The following is a 25,232-nucleotide window of genomic DNA, read 5'->3' on the forward strand; positions in this document are numbered from 1 at the left end:
ACATTCACATGTCAACCTTGTTTCACAACACTATGTAAATGATATATTTAATAACTGGAAGTAACTGAATTATCAGTCTTTAGTAGACAGGCTTGCATTTTTGTTATAAAAGGAACTATGATACCATCTTTATATATAAAATATCATGACTGGAAGAAAAAATGGGCTCCTAAGGACAATCCAGAAAGTGTAGCAGAAAATAAACATTAGGGTTTTTTATTACATATATGCATTCACACTATATCTTCATCACTTGAAATTTAATCACCTTTTTACAATTTAGAAGAAAAGGCAGTTTTTAGGGTAGTTAAGCCATGTATCATCAATACCATGAAGCTAACCTATCAGTTATAATAGCTCCTATAAAATACCAGAGTGAAATTGCAATAAGCCTAGAAAATGGGCTACAAATCCCAGATATGCTCAAGCAAGCACTGAACCAAAAATAAAAATAGGTAGATAGGAAACCAAGAACTAGATAGCATTCATCTAATTCATGACCACTAACAGCAGAGATCACAGGCCAAAGTTTTAAAGCATCTTATTCAGTTCCAAATGGCAATTGTTGGACAGAGACTTCAATTATAAAAACCTTGTCTCTTCAAAACGAGTTAAATTTCTACCACGTCCTTTTTATTCTCTCCAGATACAATAGCTCTTAAATTTCTCAAAAGCACCTTATTTTGTCTAGTCAAATTAAAATTTGAAAACATTTAATGTTATCAAATAATAAAGAACACTGACATTGTGGTATTTATCACGCTGGGATATGTTTATTACAAACTGACAGAGAGTCTCTCAGATTCTTCTACTGTTCCAAACAGTATTCTGATAAAAAAGAAATAAAATGTATTCATTGCAGTGCAGTTTAACATTTTCATTTCAAAAGTCAAGTCTCTCTTCTCCTCATACCCTCCATCAAATTAAAAATTCTTAAATTCATTACTATCTTATTTTAGAGAAAAAGCCAAGGGAAAATCCAATTATTAGACTGCACAAAAAACATAAGGACAGTTGGATTTTTTCCTTCACTTATAAACATTACTCCCAGAGATGAAGACACTAAAAAAACCTCAAACATTTCATTAGTAGTCACAACCTTAGAACAGACTCGGTTCAAAGGAATGCATGATGTCTATGACAGTGCATCACAAACTTGCTATACATTTTCTGCATATACCCTTTCCCCCAGGCCACACAGAATTCAACCAAATAAGGATAGATTTTTCAAAGCAGACTTTTGGGAAAGAAAAAAAAAAAATCAGAATTGTACCCCAATCTACCTTGGAATGCTTTCAGTATCAGAAAAGACTTTAACTTTGGTTTGATTTTTATTGCAAGAGGGGAGAAACATGTTTTTGTATACACAAGATACATACTGAAAATGTTAAATAATGTCTCCACACACCTTTTCCTTCACTCGGTTCAAAATAAGTACTGAGAAACAGTCTAGCCTATTTCTGCCATCCAAGTACACACAAATATTCCATTACAATAGAATTGCAGTGCGAAGAATCTAACTATTAAAAAAAAGCAAACAAAAAATATCAGGTAGCAGTGGCACTGGGGACTTACTGTTCCATTACCTATCTACAATATTAGGAAACAAGCATGAGAGGCATATAGCTTATTAAGAAAAGAACAGTGCAAATTAGCTTCCAATAATAAAAGCACCTACCAATGCATTCTGGTTTCCTGAAGCCTTCTTTATGTTTCTTGCTGGCATTCCATGAAGATGACTGAATCTACTCTGGAAACCTAAAAAAAAGAAGTTACGAATCAATTTAAGAATATTTCCTATACCATATAACAAATGAAATTCAACATGAAATACCAATCTATTAATTTGACTTCAGTTAAACAAAGACATCTTAATATTGTCAAACATTGTACTGGTGGAAAAAAAAACACAGAATGGGAAAAGTGAGAGAAAGGATAAGTTGAACATACATTTCTGTGGATATTCTTACTGCCATCCTTGTTCTATGCACAGTTAGCTGTATAAGCAGAGCATACTGCACTACAGTAGAAAGTGATTTTTGCATCACTTACGACTTTATTAGTACTAGAAAATGTTACAGCTGGTGAATATGCAGGGATCAAGTCCTCAGACACAATTCCAAGCCTCTGGAAAATAAGCCTCAAAAGAGAATTCAATGCATTTGGTATGCAGAGTAGTTTAAAAGTGCTCCTATAAAAGACCTGTATTTGAACAGCAAAAGAAATCCTTGTGGCAGACAGAAGGTACAACAAAATTCTTTGGCAGCAAGCTGAGGTCTGACAACTTCCATCTTTAAACAAGAATGGGTTCCTAGCTGTAAACACAATCAAACCCTGGTACGACTTACCACTGGATACACTGAATTCACTGTTGTCTGAAGTAGTTTAAAGAAGAAGAAAAAAAAGATTTTCTAAGTCACAATCTCAAACCTTGCTCTAAAGGAACCGTTCTCTCTTCTCTACAGACAATATGGCCCAATCATAAAGCAAAGCAGACAGTCACGCTAGCCTTCCCAACCTTTGAATTGATTAACTTCTACTAAATTCTAAGCATTATCACAGAAGCAATGGACAAAATGGAATGTAAAAAGTCACTTTAAATAACACTTAGTTCTTAATGCAAACATCAAGACAACAAATAGAAGAGTAGGCTATTGAAATGAGCCAAGTTTTACACTTTCTGACTTTTCTAATCACTGATGGGTTTTTTCATTCTTTCTCTCTAATGATATCTTAAAAATGAAAAAGGAAACAAACCAGTACCTCCAAGATCTTGTCAACATTTTACATATTTTGTATAATCCACAGACATCTTTCTGTTGTACTGAAGTGGCTTTACAGTTTGCATTTGCTTGATTGCTACTTACCTCTCCTCCCTGAGCGGGACATAAGAGGGAAAGTACCAGTTAAAATACTTTCAAAGACTGGATCAGGCAATTCTCTCTCCAGTTCTGTAGAGTCTTCTTGTTCATACCATGGAACGACCCCCGTAATTCCACATGCTCCACCAGGTTCATTTTCATGAAACCAATCACTCTGCTCATCATCACCTATGGGAGGGCAGTATCCCCCCAAAAAAAGAGGGAGGAGCAGCAGAGATAAAAAACAGATGTTACCAGCAATAATGACTCTGACAGGGCAATTACTGCTTCTGTTTTATAACAATATATAACTTTTTTACTTCTTCTGCGTATATAACAATTACTCATATATAGCAGTTTTATTTGGCAAATGTTTCTCAATACCATGACAAGCATTGCCATCAAAGAAACCACATAAAATGTAATGTTTTAAAACCAATTTACAATAGTGAAAAACAATAATAAACTAGTTAATCCTTTGGCAATAACTGCAGGGAAATCCATTTAAGTTACTGCACTTTACATATTAACAAAAAACAAGCTTTAATCTCCTGCAGGGAATTAAAAGGTATAAAACTATGAAACTAGTTCTTTGCAGCTGATAATGGTATATAATTAGCTTAATTTCATGATTTGTATGGCTAGTAAAAGAGGAAAACAATCATGAACAGATGTGACTAAATGAAGTTAATCTGATTAAATTCATTTAGAAATAAGTTTTGAAAAAGTTGATTTTAAATGAAAACTGACAGTATCATGTGACTGAGAATTATACTGCATTATAGCACAAAGCTGGTCATTTTTACTGACAATGTTTCTAGATGCAGTATTAAAACATTTGGATTTAAAGTCAAAAGTAAGACAAGACTGAAAATCTGATCTTAAACTTGGCTCATAATCACACTGGCAACTAAAAAGAAACTGCTATATTTGTTTTAAAACATGTTCTTTTACACGAACCAGGTAGTTTTGGAAAACAACAGAAAATATCTTAAGACACGGCACACTTCCTTTCTTACTTACAAGAAGTCGATTTCAAAGGATGTGCTCTATATTTTAATTCTACTTCCAAGTATCCAAAGCATGTCTCACTATTTCTGCATATAAATTGTTTAGCATTTCAATTTTTAATTAGGCAGGACTAAGCAAGACACAAATACAAGATTTATTGGACAATTTTCAAGAACAAAAAGCATTCATGTAAAATTTCATTGCCACTCCATCCTGCAGTGGGGAAAAAAAAAATAAATGAAAACCTGAGCCAAAATTTGAGGAAAAATAAAATTCAACACATTTTCTCCAAATAAATTGTTCCAATGAAAAGAATACTTCAAGACTAAGCACACGTGAAAACAGTTGTAAACATTCATCAAGTACTTCAAGAAAATATAGAATAAGGGCCCTCACTGATCACTTGCAGGTGAAATGTGTTCCTTATATATTTAATGACCACTACTAACAGCAACATTTGCAGAGACTAGAGAACAGGATTTTAGATGAAGGGAAAACAGAAGTGGAAAGAGATACATAGTCCAAACAAGACTTGAATTTCTTTGTGTTCCTGACACATTTCAGATTACTCTCTATACTTACTCTAATCCTCATTTATAATTATGACACTTCACAAAGGCATTCACAACTAATTCTATCCTTGTTTTGTTACAGCCACATATGGTTTCTTTGGAGGATGTCTAAGACTACTAAATAGTAGCAGTGGTGGAAGGAGAATCCCACCCTTTCATTAGATTGATATCTGGTTCTGAATGAAGTTTGACTTCCTTTGTTTAGATTTTCCAAACTTTTACGTAGATAAACTTCGAATATTTTGTCATAAGATCAGAGCTCTAATAAGGAATACTATCAGGAACTCAAAAGAAGTCTTGTTACACATAACTCAGCTATGAAAGTAAGCAGAGAATTCTGAGATTGGGTTTTGCAATCAGCTCAAGGACAGAAGCCTGTAAGAGGTGTGCAATACAGTCTTGAAACAAAGAGCTAGAATTTAAGACCGGGTTGGTGGACTGCACGATAAGGCAAACAGTGGCTATGGAAAATGGTATCTTCACTATATGCTCAACAATGGTTCTTTGTGAAAAAATATAAAGTTACTTTTCCTTTGTGTGCAATAGGAATATTATTCTGTTAAGCAACTATCTGTTAAGACATTTCACCTGTTATGCTATTGTACACTTCCCTAAGCACTTAAGTTGCTTACTGCCAAAGGCAGAATAAAGGACTTAAGATCTGAACACTGTAGCTTTTCCCACATGACAGCAGAATCCAGGCATATCTGGGTTTTAGCTTCCTTGTCTATATACGTTAAACAACTCTGAATCCTTTGACTATTTTCAATCATATTACCTAGAGGCAAGCATAAACCTGTGATTACTATTCTTATCCAGGTCAAAGTGCCCATAGGTATTTTGTTCCCCAGTTGCTCCACCCTGAGGGGATGCAATTTTCCAAGAGTCAGGGAAGATCACTCCATTTGGTGGATTCCCAGCCTCTTACATATGTTACAGAGTAACACAGAAGCCTCCCACTCAGGAGTTTTGTAACCAAATACTTGAGTTTTATCCTACTAAATCTACAGCTCTGAAAAGGCAACAGTATCTGTAGCACATGTGAAATTCTCCGAATTAAAAATTCTAAATACTTCAAAAGATTCACTGCAGGTTCCTGTTAAGGCTGCTGAACCTCTACTCAGCACAAGACTAGAGCAAATTATCATATTCTTCCAAGCTACAGGAAAGGTAAAACCACCTCCAGATCTCCAGAGACTGATGTCTGAGCCCATGCATTCTTCTAGCCATATATTTAAAATACAACAACCTTGTTTGTGGGTAATGCTAATGCTTCAAGGAATTACTTCAAAGCAATTTACATTCAATTATAACTATACTGATTAAAAAAAAAAAAAAAAATCAATTTAAGTCTCAGAAATGTCAACTTCAATTCTAAAATTTCAAGGCACTTCAGTTCATGGCTTATTTATAAGCTTTCCCCTCTCCCCAGTTACTGTTTCCCTAATTTTCACTTCTGTATTATTGAGTTTACATATTTATGTAATTATCACTCCATGTTAAATTACTTCTCTTCCCCTTTAAGAAGTTTAGAAAATGATTTATGCAGGCTTCTTATGGTTCCCCTATGGACACAAACTCCATTTACATCACCATCACCTTCATGTTCAAAATATCTTCACCTGAATCTTATTCTAGCTAAAGCAATGCAGGATTATATCAAACAGACTTTCCACTGCAAACAGACAGGGTTTTTCCCCTTCTTCCTCATTTTATTTCCAAATGGCCAGACTACCCTCCATAGCAGTCACATGTTGTGTGTGTGATTTCCTGTAACAACCAGAACCTACTTTGAGAGCTACAGTGAAGAGAGTTGGGCATCAGTGTCGCACAAACATCGCTTGCCACTGTGCTGCTCCATTACCCATCAATTCACACACAGAGAGCAATAGCATCCCAGGGTATTCTTTGCTATTCATGTGCTACTCTCATTTCTGTAACCAGTTTCTTGCTTTCTAGGTTAAAAACAAACAAACACCACAAAACAAAACCACTGCTAAGACCTCTAATAATCATTAGGTAACATGGGAAGACTCACTATAACACACACTGGGAGTTTTAGGAAAGCAGGAGCTTAAGTTATCCATCCACAGAGGCACATTGCAGGTGCCTCCACACTTTATAGAGCCAGCTTCGCAAAAACGATAGCAGGACACCGTTCAGACACCATTTAAACAGCTAGTTCTTCTGATTCAAGCTGGAAAACTTCACATGAAGGCCTTCTCCCACCTGCTTGTCCAACATAACATCATACCCTGCCCTTGGGTAGGAGGACTGCACAGGTGTGCCATTAATAAATTCGACCAAGGATAACACATGATCTCAGCTTTATGTTCACCTCTGCCACAGCGATCCACATGCAATATTTAGGATTTCAACTATTAGGGTCATATACAACAATTTAGTACTATTTTTCACCTGCAAAGACAAATTAATTGGTCACAACAGTCCAAAACTGCTGGTGATTATACCTGGTATTGCACATTCCATTTATTTTATTTATGGAGAATGACAACCTGACACCTGCAGTTACTGACATGTTATACAAGGTCCAAATTAGTTTCTCGCTACAGAAGACAAAAGGATGGAATTCTCATATACTGAGTCAGTAGTGGGTCATCTTCATAAAGGACACAGTAATGAATATATGTTTAATCATAAAATAATGAACAGCTATCTTTGAAAGCTCAGCCACATCCACAGTGGAAATCGACCTTCCCTGACCTTCTCCAATTTTAACTATTTAACACTTTATTAATATAATTTTTCCTCCTACTTGCTGAGATCTTAAAGGACATTTCAAGTGCTGCATGTCATGATTTAAGAGGTCTTAAGTCAAACTTTGAAGTTCCCCAGGTGTACTAGTAGGTATAGATGGACTAGGAACACAGAATATAATGTTTTACTTGCTATAACCACATTATACAATTCATTAAAGAATATACTTGCAGTTTGACTTTTTTTTTTTCCCAAAACAGCAATAATACCAACTAGTGTTCGAATAACGTTACACTTTTGTTAACATCGTGTTGAAAGCCTAACTTAAAGCCCTTTTAACTTATAAAGCACCTTTGTAAAGCACACCTGTAAAGTGCCTTGAAACTGCAGGTGATCCTACTTGCTAAGCCTACAAGAGACTTGTATTATACACTGCAATGTAAGATTAGACATTTTGATTCGAAACTCTTCTTGCAAAAGTTTTCTACACTGGGCATAACACCGCTTATAATTAAAGTTTGTAATAAATGCAAAACAGCCTGTAAGAATTAACTTGAGGTTTGTTAATAGTTCAGCAACTGTCTCCTTCACTGACTGACTGTACCTGCACTGGGCATCTTCTGTGATCTTTAAGCTTTTGCTGGGCAACTGTACAGGGTAGGCAATGTTTCACAGAAGAAAAACATTTGCCACACTGGGACTGGAAAGCATTGGGTACTAATTACTTCTGGCAAAAGGCAATATGACAGAAGAACGAGGCACAGCGAAAGAGCTGCTCACATGACCCAACACAAGCACCTGGATAACTTGGGGAAAGAGGACAAGCATGGTGCGGCTCAGATGAGAACATCATAGGAACAGAACAAATCAAGTAAAAAAGAGCTACGAGACTGTAACAGAGGCAGGCTGGAAAGGAAAAGGTTATAAAGGTTTTTAAAAAAAGGTTAGATGGAGCACCACATATTAGAAGCTGAACACAGGATTTAAGTCTGGGCAACTTTATCTTAGCGATTGATGACAATTAAAATATATCTAGCAGTTACTCCACTACTATGCCCAATTATAGCTACACCTGGCTGTCTTGAATCAAATTATAAAAGCTGAAAGTCTTCCAAGAGCCTGCACACAGAAGAGTACAGTTACTGTGAGACAATTCTACTTGCTTTCTGAAACAATTTTGGGAAATCTTAAAAGTTGCAAGGTCAGGCACTCTGAAGTTCAGAACTAAATATTCAACTATTTAACTGACTTGGCCAACTGCTTGAAGAAATGGTGGCTTTTGATCACTTTATTTTCTAGAATGCCTGTCCCATAGGATGAATATGTTCTGGGAATTAATTAGGGTTTTATACATAGTATTTGTCTGCAATACGTTGTTCTTAATCTCAGAGGCACAAAATGAACAAATGTTGCCCTGGAGAACAGGATTGTGCCATCCTTTGCTACCCAAACTTCTGAATGATGGCAGGCACATCATTTAAACCAAGTATTTCACCAGGCAGCATTAATCAGTCTCTGGTTCTCCACTTGACTTAGCCGGAACATGAAGTCAGAAGTGCAGAAAATTTGAACTAAAAATGAGGTCAAGATGCTGATGTTCTGAACATCTATCCTGGAGGAGGGACACCGGGAAGACAGGAGTCAGTCTAGCTTTTAAAAACAGGCCAGTTCGTCCCTTAATAATTTTCCATCCTCTCCTCTTTCAGCCTTGTTTATCTCATCTAGGCTTTTCCTTTGCCTTTATCAGATTTATTTCCTCCTACTTTTTTTTTTATTTTAAATTTTTTATGTGTCTTACCTGAGCTATAAATGAATTAACAGAGATAAAATAACCTCATTTTCATAAAGCAAGTACAAAGATAAAAATCGCTAGCCTTTCCTTTGGGGGAATAAGTAGTATTAGAAAATTTTAAAAATTGGTTTTGCAGTAGGATCTTTGATAGCAATTTCACGGAAAAGTTTTCACAAAACCAAAGCTATAACACAGATATAAGAATGTCTGAGATTCAGTGCAAAGCTAATGGTCTTCTGATCACAGCAAGAAAATAATTAGTTCAAAGTAGAGATTAAGAAAATGATGTTTTGTCCCAACAATATCCTTCCTGAGTTTAATTATTGTTGTTCTTTTATGTTTCAGAATACTAATTCAGGCCTAAGACTTTCGGTTTGAAAATTAGCATCAAACTGAATCAAGGTACAAAAATCAAGCAGGTAAAAATAAGAATTACAGTTCTATAGTAAAGAACCAACACTAAAACGGTAACAACACATCAGTGAAAGAACACTGTTGTTCTCCTTTTCTCTTCCCATGAAAAATATAAGAAACACAAAGTAAGTGGACATTTTCAACCATATTATTCAGAGATTTAGATGATTTAGTTCAGAATTTAAGGACAAATATTGATATAAATATATCATAAGTGTACTTCAAAAATGTATGTAAACATGAAATGTGGTAGGACATATTACACAAATATATAGGACAAAAGTTTTAAAATTTCCAAGTCAAAAGAGAAATGTATATAAGGAAGCAAAAGGAAATCTTTTTGACATTCTGATATCAATACTTTTTGTCTGAAGTTAAAAGATCAATCTAAACTTTCAAAGAGAGTCTAAATTCTGCAAGAAAGCTATGTGTTAGCACAAGTGAAAACAGATACCCAGACTGGGAGGTACAGTTTACGTAGTACAAGTTATCATAAAGCAAGGAATGTAACACCTGTTTTAAGTCTCCCTATTGTAATGTTAAAATTGAAGATAGTAGAAAAAAACAACAACAACAAAGAAACAAAAACAAACAAAAACAAAATAAAAACAACCAAAAAAAAAAACCCCAAAACAAAACAACTAAAGAAAAGAGCCAAACCAAACAATAAAAGACACAAACACCACCACCAAGAAACATTTCCTTTAACCAGAATCACTACTGTGGAAGGAGTTGAGATTTGTTTTCTTGCACACACTCACGTAGTCTGTGGCAAACTGCATAAGAAAATAATCTCAATTACCATTAACTTGAAATTGCCGACAGAAAAGCAAGTCTTAAATCACCTGAGAGTCTATTTTTGGCTCATTTTTGTATACTGTCAAAGACAGCAGGTTTCTAGTCCATGAGATGGGCACTAAGATACTAGCATAATACAGGTAAATGTGTTGCATTTAAAGATGGTAAAAAACACTGAAACTGAAAAAAAGTCTTATATTTCCATCCTTAATAGTTTTATCACATAAAAACATGAGAACATTATGCATACTGGAAGAAAACTTCAAATTTTCACTGCATTTTAGAGTAAAGAAAAATTTTTGAGGAGAGACTCAAATACCATGCATCTTCTAATCTCAATCAGACTGCTGGAAAAGTAGTTTGTTTAAACTACTTTTCAAGCAAACTACTGAATGAAAAAGAACTCTAAAATCCTGCCATATCAATTTAGGAGAAAGAAAAATAGACGCCTCAAAAATATTTTGAGATGCAGCATTATGATTACAAAGTCTTGTCAAAAATTTGGAGCAAGTGAAGAATTAAAACTTAGTATAGATAACCTTCTGGAGACACTCATGTTGTAAGTAAATGTATTATATTACAAAGACTACTTTTCAAGACAGCTTTTGACTAAGTCATGGATTCAGGACATCCCCTAGTAACATTTCAAAAAATCCAGAAAGCAAGCTATACTTCAACTCATTAAAATAGTAATAGCAACTGAAATATAGTAATTAACCTACGAAGTAACGTCTAACGCTTACAGAATTTCAACTGACGTGGTTTGAGGGGTGGAGAAGGGAAAGATTGTTTCAATACCTTGTCTTCCCTCATCATTGGTAAACAAACCAGCATCACTGCTGCTCAGGCTGCTGGATTCACTGTAATAAGAGAAAGAAAGAAATAGATCAAAAGAACAATTGATCTTTCAGTCGTAAAATTTTAAGGAGACAAAGCTGTGATCAAATTGAACTTAAGCCCAACAAAGATCGAAAAGAAAATAGGATGATTTTTTTTTTTAATCAAACTGCAAATATCCTAGTTCCATTAACTACAAAGCATATTATTTTTGGCACATAAAACCAGAGGAATCTAATGGTACCCTGACAGTAAGCCAGATGTGACTGCAACGAGGTGCTGACACAATTGATGCATTTTATTATGTGCTTCCATCAAATGCTCACTGCTTCCTTCTTATGCTGTGCAATTCAGCTTGATCCTGGAACACCACTGCTCAATAAAATAGGAAAAGTCTCAATCAAAAGCAGCCTAAGCCTTCCTTCAGCACATGAAATATTAGAGTCTGAAAATTGAATTACCTTTCTAAGCATCATTTGCAAGTATTCTGGAAAAGACACTGTTTGAGGTTTCATGACATACTACTTGGGAAGAAAGAAAAAAAGTTTTAACAAAGGTAGTCAATTACATCAAAATAAAGATCACCCTGAAGAAAGTATGATCAATGATCATAACACCAACAGAAAAAAAGCAAGTTACAGTTTACTTTTCTGTGATTTCCAACATCGCCCTAAAATTAGAATGTGTGTATACAACATGCACACACTTCTTTCTTAATTCAAAGACATCAAAATCAATAGGTTGTGGGTTTTTTTTGCTGTATACATAACTTTACAACCAATATTCCATGTGTCTCCAAATAGCAAAACAGACTTGTCTTTTAATAACACAGATCACAATTCGTTGAGTTTCACATTAAAGGATTTTCTGTAAACTTCTTATTTCAATTTGTTGTCCAATAGAGTAGATCTGCTAAGGAAGCAATATTCTCACCAAAACTTAATCATGTTTTATTTACAGTGAGATGTAGAACAATTAAAAAAAAATAAATCAGTTTACCACAAAAATTCAAGTACAAGTTATAAATACTACAGCTACTCTCAAGCTTCCATACAAGCTCTTTATAAATACTTCAGGTCTGTTTACCTTTCTACACTTACAAATATTAAAACAAGTCCTATACTTGAATTTAACTGGTTTCAATTATTTTTAGTTACTTTCTAATAAAAAAGTAGTTTTAACTTTCAAATAGCTAGGAGACTCAGGAAAATTATTTCCTTTTACATGTTAACCTCTCACAAAAATAAGCCTCATTTTTAATGCTTGTAGTATAAATTACATAAAATTGGTCTAATTTGTGTTTAATTATAAGTATATATTTGGTTTTTGTATCTTCCTTTGGGAGGCATCCCAACAGGATTTGAAACACAATACAGTATCAAGTGACAGAAAGCAGTGATTTTTTTTTCCAGAAGAATACACACACAGCTCTGTGTTTGAAGATCTTAATCTTTGCTGTATCTCCTGCTTATCCATGTTTTTACTGTATAAACAATACTTACACCACCTTTTATACATAATCTAATCAGAAAAGACTTAGGCACTTGCATAGTTGCCCTAAGCAGAAGAAAGATGACAGGCAAGCAATGAGAATGGAACCATCTCTGATGGGCGAGACAAAAACTTGAACTTCCTAATGTTGCAAATCCTAGTAACTTCTTTCTAGCAAGCATTTAATCCTCACTTTAATTACAATATAGATGGCTTTACTGGCCTTACATTTCACTATGCACAATTGTACTTCACACTCAAAGCAAAAACATCCCCTTTTCACGGATTCTTCCTGTCCATTTGCTGTCTAATTGTACTTTTTAAAATGCAAGGTAGGAAATCCTTTCAACCCTAGTATTTCAGCAACTCTCCCCACTAAAATTTCCAATTTTGAGAAGTCTCCTTCCTTTTTTCTTCTTTTTTTTTTTCTCTTTGACGTATTTTAATTGTGAAATATTTCTTACTGAAGGACCATCACCACTAAGTTCATAAAAACATAAATACCTGAAAATATAAAAGTTACACAGAAGACTTTTTTTTTAAGTCAAACAGTAACACTGGCATATCCATGGCAGCCACAGTGTTCATTCTCCCAAGGCCACAGTCAAACAGGGCAGGGATTACAGCAGAAATAATTGCTACATGGCAGCCATTTCACTTAATAAATTCAAAACCTCTGGAGTTAATACATTAATGTCTAAGTACATGAGAGCTGTTATGAGGGAATTTATTTCCAGTTTTAATATAATTGTGCACTGTATACTGCCAATTCCATAGCTTTGTACTAAGAATTCCTTTCCCAGCATGACTTCCAGGAAAAGGAAAAACCCACAGATTCCTTCTAGTCCTATAAACCAAGGTATGCAAGCCAAAACCTGGAACAGCTCTGCTATCCAAAAAGCTTTCACAGCCCTATTTACACATCTGTTGGAAACAAAGAAGAAATAATTTTTATTATTAGTCACTGTTACTAGCAAACTGTTTCATACCTTGGTTTCAGACAGACTTGTGATCTTTTTTACTAACCAAGCCTGTTCCCAAGAACTCTCACTGGCAGTCTGGAGGGTGGGTGGGCAGCTTCTCTGCTGCTCTTTCAAAAGGGGAAATTGAAATTTCTCCTCTATTTAGTCACTTAAAATGGAAACAATTACCAAAGCTTGCAGGAATCAAATGTCATGTGGAATTTCCATGCATTGCAAATTTGGCTTAAACTGACCAAGTAGCTAGGCATTGAGAACATGGGACAATGAGCTCTGATCACAAAAATCTCATTTCCAGTGCTCAAAACCAACATCAAAGGAATTAATCTTTTGGGATCATTTAGATGCTGACATTTTAAGAGCTTCAAGACTCCTCCTACTACTCCTGAAGCCTGCACTTGAAAAAGGGTTATTGTTGTGTTTGGTATTTGAACACACACAGATAAAAGACTGCAAAAGAAGTGTCACTTCAAATATATATGTTATTTTGAAGTCATTTCATGTATACACTGAAACCTTCTCACCAGTTTTAGATCACAGCAATTTAACTTCCATCAAAAAAATATTGGCTTTGTTTTGTTTTTAGAACTTCTAAAAAATTAATCCTTGTTCTTCGAATAATTAGTAAACTGTAGGCACACAAACATACAAAACTAGAAAATATTTTAGACTTTTTCTTTCTCCTCTTCTAACAAATGCTACTGAAGCATGAGTCTTGTCCAAGATGCTTCATTATTTCTCCGTATCTTGTGCAATCTTACAAAACTCATGTTCCCTTCTAAAATCTAAGCTTTTAGAACACACACTGAGTTTGCTAGGTGTTTCCAATTCTTCTAGCTAAATGACATCAAACAATAAAGGCACTATTGTATTTAAGTAAAGCTAGTTTAAAGCAAGTTAATATTATTCACATACAAAATATTCAGATACAGTATGCACTTGAGAGGCTTAGATATGGTGAATTTCTAATCACATTTTGGAACACAAATTTTCTAATTCAGTGGTGTTCAAGCTTTTTGGTACAGATGATCATTGCAAGAAATATAGTAAAATCATAACCATGTGCATGAGCAGAAAACACTATGAAGATGAGAATGGTTTTAGAGGCCATTTATTGGGGCCAGAGACAAACATTTCAGGTACAATTTGAAAAATGACAGCATTTGGTGTAATAAAACATGAATAATTTTGAAGAGGCAGATGAACTTTTAAAATCAATAACACTTATTTTGTGGGGAAAAAAAATAAATATATACATACATATTCAGACTGACCTGAAAGTAATACACTTTTGGGAGCCTACAATGGGACTTTTATATCAACCACTCTTCACCCAAAAATTAGCTACAGAATTTTTGATTTGGAAAGCTGTTACCCTTGTAGTATAACAGAAGATCTTTTACAAATAAAGAGGTGACAGGAGTATGGACATATGATAAACCATGCAATGGTGCCTAACTCCAAGGAAAATGTAACCATCTGTCTTTATGTACCAAACTTGGGGGAACAGATTCCTGGTATCAAAGAGGGAAGTCTTCTAAAGGCTTCCTGGCAACACACACTCCTGTCTTGCATGTCAAAGTGATTTGCCTGAAGTTACACTGGCAGCCCTTAAGGACTGCTTTCTGCTCTAGTAATTAAGGCATTAGGAACAATCTGCAAGACTCAGGATCCATTCAGTTTTTCAGCTGCTTACTGTCCACAGGTGAGGGACAAAACCAGTATGTAATAAAAAGACTTAAAAGAACTTTTTCCAGCAATAACCGGTGTTAGTCACTTACCACTAATGCTGCTATTGCAGTAACTAACTGATCTGTCTGCTCTGGTCAAAGTCCCTGAGTACTCTCTGTATCTTAATTCTACCTCTCCATTAAGGCAAACACTTCACAATTTATAGATACCATGCCTACAAAAAAACAGGGACACTAGTGCTGTCAAGCAACTGGCCAAAATTATGTCTTTTAATATGAGTCTGTCTTGTCAACAGTTCTGCATTCAGAACCAGGCATATGAAATAAACATAATCAAGCTTACCAGGCCCTGCAGGTAACATCCCTTGTGTGTGGTGGAAAAATGACTTACACCTTACTGTGTTGTCAAAATAGTACTTTGGAAACAATTACCATTGTAGTATGACTGCTGTCTGGAATGGATGGATGAGGTATACTGCCAAAGGGTCATCATTCCCCTATTTTTCTAATAGTAAGCTCAGGTGTTTCTGAACTGCAAATTGGTTTTTGCATTTCATAAATGATGTATATCCTTGGCAACCTGCAGAGTCTTTATGCCCATGACACATCAGAACATACTGTCTAAATGGTGACTCTAAACACTGACAACCTTTCTGATGAATAGAGATAATCAAAGCAGCAGTGTCTAGAAACTGGAAAAAAAAAAAAAACACCTTAATTTTTGTCTGAGAACTGTCACCAGTTGAAATACCCAGAAAAAAAAACCTTTTAAACTTTTGTACATTTTGCCATTTTTAATCTTGAAACAATTTAAATGTATGATTTCAAGAAATTGTTTTCTTGGTTATTCCTCTGCTACATGACTCTATTTCACATTGAACTCCTTAACCTGAGCATCTCATACGGTTTAAAAATATTACTTTAAAAAGAGTAACCTCTTAAAACAGATATGACAGATGATAGCATTTTAACTCTGGAATTAAAGAAAAATCCAAAGATGGCTAACACAAACAACAGTAATAAAAGCCAAAAAGTATTTTCTAAAATTTCTGTAAAAAGGAAGAGAAAGAATAACCTGTCACTCATGTTCTCATCTGAGCCTTTTTGCTCCTCATACTCCATTTTATCCTTGTTTGCTTGGTTCACTTCTTCATTTTCTATAACTACTCCTTCATCCAAGATTTCCGGTCCTTGCCGAGATGCAGCTACTTTTCTTTTTTTCACTTTGCTCTTCGAAAACTCTTGGTGTTGGTATGATTTATTGTCATTGTCCATTTCTTGATCTCTGCTGTTATCCTGCTGTTGAGTTATTGTCCGTGCATTAGCAACTTCTGATGGCAGATCTATTGCCATCCGTTTTACCTTTCTTCTCCTGCGCAAAGTTCTGTTTCCCAAACTGTCAACAGCCAAATCTGGTTCATGCCACAGAGGTCTTTTGCCTCTAATGTTATTTAAGTTTGAGGAAGGCCTCCGTTTAGCAACCAACAACTGATCATCAGAGTCACTGTGGTCTTTCTTATTAGTATGATTCTCCCTGTAGTCCTTGTTTGATTCTTCTAAACTGGAATCAGAACCCTCACTTAAGCAGTGACCAGTCTCCCAAGGATGATGGGTGGTAAATGAACGTCTTTTTCGTCCCCTCCTTTTCCTTGCCTGTCGCTTTAGAAGACAAGACACACTTCGAGAATGATCTCCAGTATCAGCAAAACCTCCTCTGGCTTGCTCTGAACTTTCTTCCAGTGCCGAAACTAGATCGTGAACCAGCTCCTCCATGGTCCTACTGAAATGCCTATGTATTTCACAAAAAACAAACAGAAAAGCAAGAAAACAACATAAGAATCTCAAGTGTTAAGTGTGAACTTTATAACAATTTAACCTGCCAAAACCATTTTAGTCACCATAGGCAAGGTAGTCTTAATGTCCATCCTATCAAGATTATTGCATTCATACAGAGAGATAAAGCCTTGCCAACTGGTCCTACACAATTTGCAACACACCAGCATATGTTCCTTTTAAAAGGTATCCTCCCAAATTTCTGTTTTGGAAAGGAGAGAGGAGAGTAGTGGGTTTGTTGTTTTTGTTTTGTTTTTTTTTTTTGCGGGTATGGAGCACATTTTAAACTTATGGATGTGAAATGAAACATATAATATTCCTCCTTGATAGTGTTTGAGGGAGTTCTATTTAAGAGTTGTCATAATTATCCTTAAGAAAGTATTTTGTTATCTCTTAATGCTGCCTAAAAGCTAAAATGAAGTTAAAGCAGTACTTTTTGATAGTGTATGTCTTTTTTTTTTTTAAATAGATACTAATTCTGTCCTTCCAAATGACTGATATTTGATTTTTTTTAAATATTGATTCAATGGAGTGATATTAAGTTGAGAGAATACTCTGCTACAGGTAACTCTAGAGTATTACACAAAAAGTTTCCTACCACATGTAGGCACTCATTCATAGAATCACACATTTGTGTAAGGAAAAAGATCCCTAAACACACACACTGTCTGGTTAAGGCCTTATCTTTTACATGTTTTGCTCCTTCCTGCTCAAATTTCACTAGCATTTAGCACATCTTTAACTTAGTATGCTTTGGTAAGCTGACCCATATTCACATGAACATAATTATGAAAGGAAGAGAAAACATCAAATGATTGCTGCAGAACTTCATCCTCCTCCAAAGGCTGTGAACCTCCTCTGTAACCACCACAACCAGGTTCTCTCATCAAAGCATCAGAAGACCTCTGTCATTGAGGTAAAGCAGAGAATAATGTTCATGCTCTTTACTACATTACACGAACTCATAAATGTGGAAGACATTCAGTAAATTATGTATAAGATGTTTAAAAGCAAGACTCTTCAATTTGTTTTACAGTATAAAATAAGGAAGGGATCCACAAATAGTTTTCTACCCATATCAGCAGAGATGTACATGTGGAAAAAATCTGGACACATAGCACACAGGTTCCCTCTCTCACTTAACCACAAACTTTAATGTTAAAAGTACTTGATGGTGATGGCTGAATGGACAGTCATGACCGTAAAGTACACAAATTTCAAATATTAATGGTGGAACTGAAGAGCACATTTAAGAAATCCAAGCTGGTTATGAAATACCTTACCTAAAGACATTTATATTCTATTTTTAAACATTTTTCAGAGACACTTAAACATTTCAAATGCAAGATGAACAATAGCATGGAGAGAAACACGACCTCATTTTGGATTCCTGAAACTAGTGTCACTTGCATTTATTTCTCATGTCTCTTTTTCTGTCTTGCTGTAATCTCTAGTCCTATTACTCCCTCTTAAACTAAAATTTTCTTTGGCTCTTAGTACAGCAGAATCATCATATTATCTTGTAAAGGATGAGATAGCCCTAGAAGAAAGCTATACTTCTCCTTAATCCATTTGGTTCAGAAGAATCAAAACCTCAATCACATGAAAATACTTCTCAGAAATAAGAGAATCAATACAGTAGGAAAAGCAGTCCAAATGAAGCAATGATTTTCTGACAATTCAGAGAGAAAGAGAAAAGTGGAAGCAAATGAACTCAGAATTTACTTCATAGAATCAAAACTATTTAAAACTAATTCTTCAAGTTTTCAAAGTTTCTGCAGAGAGTTTTTGGGGTGTGTGTGGATTTATTATTTGGGTTTTACTTGGGTTTTTTTTTTTGCTTGTATAGTAGGAATTCCAAACACCAGCAGAGACAAGTCCAGGTATATTTGTACAAGGTTGCTACGCATGCTGCTTGAACAGAACCCACACTCAGCTCTTAAGATGAACAAGTTTCTGCTAACATGACAGAACATGAACTAGCATATATAATATCTGGAGCACAAAGTGGAAGGAAAGACAGGGACACTAATGTCTTACATCATAGTTTATGATCAATTTGTGCACCCATATGGATAACCATATCACTAAAATCAATGTAGCTCTTAGAGTGGGCATACCATTTTACTCCAGATAAAGGTATAAGCATGGTAGTAAACTTGCCTTAGTTCTATAAAATACTTCAAGATCAAACACAACATATGCAGCTGGATTTATATAGTTAATCTAAACTTGCCTTGAATTCTCCCCCAAATATTGTCAATACAGATGTTGCCAGGTCAAAAGATATAACTTAAGATAAGTGAACTCCCTTAAGTGTTTTTTTTAAGGGATAATATGATTCTTAAAAGGCCCTGAGCAGTAAGGCACTTTCCATCAAACTATAACTTCGAATCTTATGCACTCCTGCAATTAATCTTTCCTACTGAACATCAGGTCTCTTCTGAACTAAGATCTGTACAGGGCAGAGACTTTGTTTACCATAAACATTCCAGTCATGGTCTCATGTATAATATAACTGTATCCTAAGTACATTATCTCTTGGATGGATCAGACAAATTAATACTATAATTACTTCAACATATTTCCTTAGGATTATGAGAATTACTTGATCAATTTGGGACACTGGAAGCCCCTTTGTAATAGATTGAGAATACAATACACAATTTACTTCAGCTTTTTATTCACACTGCACTTTCAACATGCCATTGGTTGATATTAAAACTCCTTATCCTGAAATCCCAAGAAATCTCTTTTGATTGATTTTACTGGAGCTCTCATTTCTCTTCCTATAATTGAAGAAAAAAAAAAAAATGGCAATAGCAACTAGATAGAACAGTTAATCTGAAACCTGCCTCCAAAATTCAAGAGTGTTTTTCTATCGCAGCATTATTTATCAGACCAACTCAGTTTTGCAACTTCCTCCATTGTTCACAACCAGCTGTCAAGCTTGTATTCCAAACCTGAAGTAATTTTAATCATCACTGCAGATGTTACCGTATCAAAAATATTTGCACTTCAAATAGGCTGAAAAATAACTATAGGAAACATTAAAGGAATTACCAGCGAGTATCAACTGCAGTCAGTAAGATGAAAAATTTCAAAGGCTGTAACAAGGAATGTAGAACAACATATTGAGATACATAAAATATTAAGTTGAGTCGTAGTTTAGCATGACTCACATAAGGCTATAAAAATGCTGTTACAGCAACAGCCCACAGCTAGCAATAAACTGTAACGTCTTCACTAGGAGAAGATTCTGTTTCACTACAAGAAAATCTAGTTTGTCTACACTGACCTTTACGTTTATCTGAAGCAATTTTAATGTAGTTCACCAAAGGCTGACCCATTTCCTCTCTAACCTGTATCAGAACAGATCATAGAAGTACTATTGCAGGAAACAGTATAACTGCTTTCACCTACTACAAAACAGCTCACTCAGCTTGTGTTCAGCATTCATGTTTGTATTGAAACTCCTAATGGAAACAACGGGCACTTGCTTTTTCAGTGAAAGTCAAGTATCATATTTGTTCACTTCCCACCAAAAGCATATAATAATGTAGAACTCCAACTGCTCACTAAATATGTAAAAAAACACACACTGATGGGAAAGCTAATTTAGTTGCACAACTCATAAAGAGAGGCAATATCCCTTACTAAACCAACAGCTGCATTTACATTTACTTTCTAGTTCTATACCTTTTCCTGTTAAACAGACATGGGGTTTCTTGCAGCTAAAGTTATGCTGCATCTGTGCCTCATCTATTCTGAAAAGACAATTATTTTTGCTATTTTTACAACCCAACTTGATCACAAGCTAAGAGGACAAGAAAAATCAAGTAGCTCCTTGAAGATGAGGATTATAAAAGCTGATTTTCTATAATCTTTTCCCATACGGATTCTCTGATGTCTCGTAACAGCTGTATTCACAGTGTACTTTTATTTTCAGACAGGTGTTAATTCAAATCCCATTTCTCCACCTCAGAATCACAAAGCCTTGGACACATTAGTTTTGATATCTCTGCTTTATTGACGAATGTGACTGAAATTTGGATTGGACAGGTATAATTACTTCGGAGGGAGCAGCAGATAATAAATTTCACTGCCTTGCCTAAAGAATTTATGGATTCGAAAAAAGAGAAGCCTCATGATTTTGAGGATACAAAAAGGGGAAAGCAAAACAGAGCAATACAACTTAGTTAAAAATATTATTAATGAATAGCTAGCAAGATATGATGGTAGATGAAGAAATAACTGATAAACCCATGTTAGATAGAAGCTTATAGTATACATCAGAAACAGAAGTTGTGCCTTGATTATTCAAACTCACCTGTCATCAAATGGCCCATCACCAGGGGACACAAAGCATCTAGCTCCACATCCACACCTAATTATATCTTTAGGCACTGTCTGCTGCACAACCAAAATGCATTCTACCTTGTACCAACCATTGCTGGGGAGCACAACAGCTCATTATAGAGCTACAGAAAATCCTTCCACTCTGAGGATCCTGCCCAGTGCTTCCTGTAAAGACTAGGAGCCAACACACTGGCAACACATTCGGAGTAAATTGGATTTGCAGACCAAAAAAAGCTTAATACAAATTAGATTTACAAATTTTTGCACTATAAAATTTAAAAATGTGACAGTGTTAGAACAGAAACTTCCAGAAATTAAATGTGAGAAAACAATTATTTTGAGTTTCATATAAGATAGTGTGAACACTTAGAAGAATTGAGGACTCTTGAGACTACTTGAGAGACAACTATATCTGAAAAGGGAAAAACAATCCCATAATCCCAGGCTATTTCTCATCTTCAGAGTATGCCAACTCTCCTTTTTAATAGCCAGTTAGGTGCATATATAAACCAGTTTCACAAAACAATAAACATATAGGAGGAGTTTAAAAAAAAATGAAGATTTATGAGTAATTCTTTTACAGTTAAAGAAAAAACTACAACACTTGCTGGAAACTTCTATGAACTCTTTCTATATCAAATATACAGTGCTAATACATTTAACTGTATGGAATTACCAGCAACATTTTATTCCTCTAATCACACACTACACATCAATTCTTGGTAGCAAGTCTGCATTTGAGAAACTTCTTTAGGCAAGTTTTGAAATTTCCTTATATATGTCCTATAAAATAAAAAGTTATTAGTATTTGAGGAATGAATTTTATTAACTGATTATAGTGCAGATCCCCCTAAAATTAGGGCCAGACAAACTTGCAGTAAGCACACATGACTTTTCTATAACTGCTGTTTATCTAAGAAAGCCCAACAGTAAGTACTATCAAGTCTACTCACATTTAACAAGGAAAAAGTGTTCAGTATAGAGCAACGGTACACAGTCAGAAAGTTGTATTGCTCTGTTTTGCTTTCCCCTTTTGGTATCCTCAAAATCATAAGGCTTCTCTTTTTTTGAATCCATAAGCTGACATGAACTGCATTTAATAAGGCTCTAACACAAATGAATTGGTCAGCCAGAAATGAGATTTGGAACAACTTCTCATGAGAGGTAGCAATTCTTGCAATCCCATTGCTGCCATTAACTGATATGCTTGCCCTTTTCAGAAGTATGACTTCATTAATTGACAAGATGGAGATTCACATGAACTGTCAAATGATGGTAATATGCTATAGCACCAAAGTCATTATCGAAAGAAACAGAGTGCCCAGTAAATACCTAAAATGCAAACAATTCCTAAATTGTCCCACATATTCCCAATATACATGAAAAACATTCAGCTTCAAAGGACCTTTACCACCCAAAGGCAAACACACTCTGCAGCTGTTCTGAATCTACTCACTCTTCAGGGTCTTAATGTTTTTAGAAACACAAGTTCTTAATCTTCTACATCAAGTATTAAACATGAAAAAAATTATTTTCCTGCATCTAACTTGAATGGGTTTCCTTTAACAGAGAGCTTCTGAAATAACTTATACATAGGTAAAGAGAGCAGCTCTGAGGAATAGTCAGATTTTTAACAGTTCTTCCTTCAGAACTGTTAAACTAACAGTCCCATAGATAAGATTGCAGTAATTCTCTCTGTACTGAATTCCTCTGAGAAGTATATTTGCACAAGCAAAATCATTATAGTCAGATGACAATTACAGAAGAATATGCCAAATTCTCATATCTTGGGTTGCTGAACACTGTTGTTGAAATCTCTGGAACTAAGTTACTTTATGTAGACACAAAACAGTAAAATTTAAAGACAAATGACAAAATAAGTATATAATAACGTTCTCAGAGTACAGATAAAAGTTTGAAATGTCTTCAGCAATGTTCCTACTGTATGCAGCATTAGTACTGAATTAAAATTACTTCTGTCAGTAGAGTATACTTCATTCTCTGCAGTGTCCTGAATCACATCAACAGAAGTAGTTACATTTACACCAGGCAAATTTGCATTCCTAGCAATACTGGCAAACAACTAGCAAATATATATCATATGGGCAGATAAAGCCCCTCTTTGAAAGCCTTCTCATTTAGAAAAATATAAAGAAGCCATGAAAATACCCACAGGAAAAAAAGTGGTGGTGTCAGCAGAAGTGAAGGAGGAATGTAGTTTCCTACAAAAGAAAAATAAGTGTGGAGCCCTTCTCTTCCTCTTCTTCCCCAGGAAAAACAAAACAAAAAATCAATTTCAGATCTGGGAACTCGATTGGCAGGTGTACATACCATAGCCTCCAGGCCTCCAAGTATCAACAATCAAGAGAAAAAAACCACAAACATAAAAAAAAAACCCACCATGCTCCTCTCCACTTCCATTAATAAAAGTGAAATGAACTAGAAGTTACACACAACAGTTGATAACTAACATTTCATGAAGGAAATTAAAGGCTTCCTGGCTGGTTGTTCGGGATGTCTTACTTCCATCCAGTCTCTCCACTACTAGTCGTTATATTTCCACAGCCTATTAACAAAATCCTCCCCTTCTATTCAGTTATTCAGTTTCCTCTTTTCACAGTCCTACAGTAAAAGCCATATGGCCTTTCAGGTCACTATGCTAGTATATGGAATTATGTAAAACAAAGTATATGGAACTATGTAAAGCTATGAACTCTATTGCAGCAGAACTGACCACACTTTCCTTGCTCATTATCTACAGCTGCACTTGTTGATTCTTGGTTTGCAACAATTTAGCTTCAGAGCAGCAAACACAACAACTGCTTGTTTCTGCAGCATATGCTGCACAGAGGTTTGGCCTTAAGAGGGTCTACCACAAGTAGAATAAACACAAAAAACTAAATAAGCTTGTAATAGAAGTTCTGATTTATCGTTTGTCTGCTGTCCCTTTTTAGCAACGAGAGAAAGTTTCTTTCCCCAGCCCACTGCTCGCTTATAAACAGGGCGCCCCTTTGAGACGTGCCAGCAGCATCTGTCAGGCCTGCAGCCCCTCCAGCCCCAGAGGCCTGGGGCGCAGCGCAAAGCACCGACCTCTCTCCTCCCGCGTACCCGGCAGCAGAGAGGGAGAGCAAGGCGGGAAAGGCCTGGCAGCCGGCCGGGCAGTGGGGAGGAATGGCCGGGGCGGGGGCAGCGCTTGCCCCCACGTTTCCAAGTCCCACACACAGCGCGGAAATGGTGTCTCTGCTCCCCTCCCCCCAAAACCAGCACCAGCCCCGCGGCTCCGCAGAAGGGCAGGGGGCGGCGGAGACGTGCGTGTCCCCCGGGCGGCGCCGCCGAACGGCCCCATGCCCCGCCGCGCCCCCGGGCCTGGGCTTACCAACTCTTTCTCGCCGCCTGAGCTCGGGTCGGGGTAGGCTCAGCGACCCGGAACATGAACCCGGCGCCTCCCCCGGCCGCTCCCCGGGGAGGCTGGCGCCACTTCGCAGAGACTGGGAACGCTGGGACACGGGGCGAGGGCCGGCGGCAGCGCCGGGGACTGGCGAGCGAGGCCGGGAGGGGAGGACGCGGGCGGCCAGAGCTGCTCCTCAATCCCCCATGATGAGAGCCCGGAAGCAGCTGCGGCACCGGGAGGAAACGGGGCACGACCATCTCAGCTCTATCCCCTCCCTCTCTGGACCACTGCCCAGCGGGGCCGTGTCCCCTCCAGCACCCACTGCCTTGGCCCTTCTTCTGCCTCAGTCCCACTCCGCAAGGCTTCTGCTGTCCACGGTGCCCCGCCGTTCCCTGCCGGCAGGGCTGCGGTGAGGAAAGCCACCCCCGCGCCTGAGTGGAGTGGTACAGCCCCGTTGCCATGGTGGCGGCGTCGGGAGGGCGGG

General features: G+C 36.5%; 2 protein-coding genes across 2 annotated transcripts in view; one reads left to right on the top strand and one right to left on the bottom strand.

Annotated features, from left to right (window-relative positions):
- Positions 1-907: 907 nt before the first annotated feature.
- GPATCH2 (G-patch domain containing 2) lies at positions 908-25,209 on the bottom strand (the record flags this gene model as incomplete). The annotated part of the gene is made up of 5 exons (XM_080341464.1): positions 908-1,758; positions 2,868-3,050; positions 10,965-11,026; positions 16,241-16,954; positions 24,734-25,209. 5 exons carry the CDS (start codon positions 25,207-25,209, stop codon positions 1,652-1,654), a joined length of 1,542 nt encoding a protein of 513 aa, XP_080197590.1. The 3' UTR covers positions 908-1,651.
- SPATA17 (spermatogenesis associated 17) overlaps positions 25,208-25,232 on the top strand; it is a gene marked incomplete at its 5' end in the record, with an annotated part of 93,513 nt that continues 93,488 nt past the window's right edge. Inside the window, 1 exon segment of the mRNA XM_080341632.1 lies at positions 25,208-25,231. Within this exon segment, the coding sequence (XP_080197758.1) occupies positions 25,208-25,231 (24 nt within the window).

The sequence above is a fragment of the Nesoenas mayeri genome (genome assembly GCF_963082525.1).
Source record: "Nesoenas mayeri genome assembly, chromosome: 3".
Lineage (NCBI taxonomy): Eukaryota > Metazoa > Chordata > Aves > Columbiformes > Columbidae > Nesoenas > Nesoenas mayeri.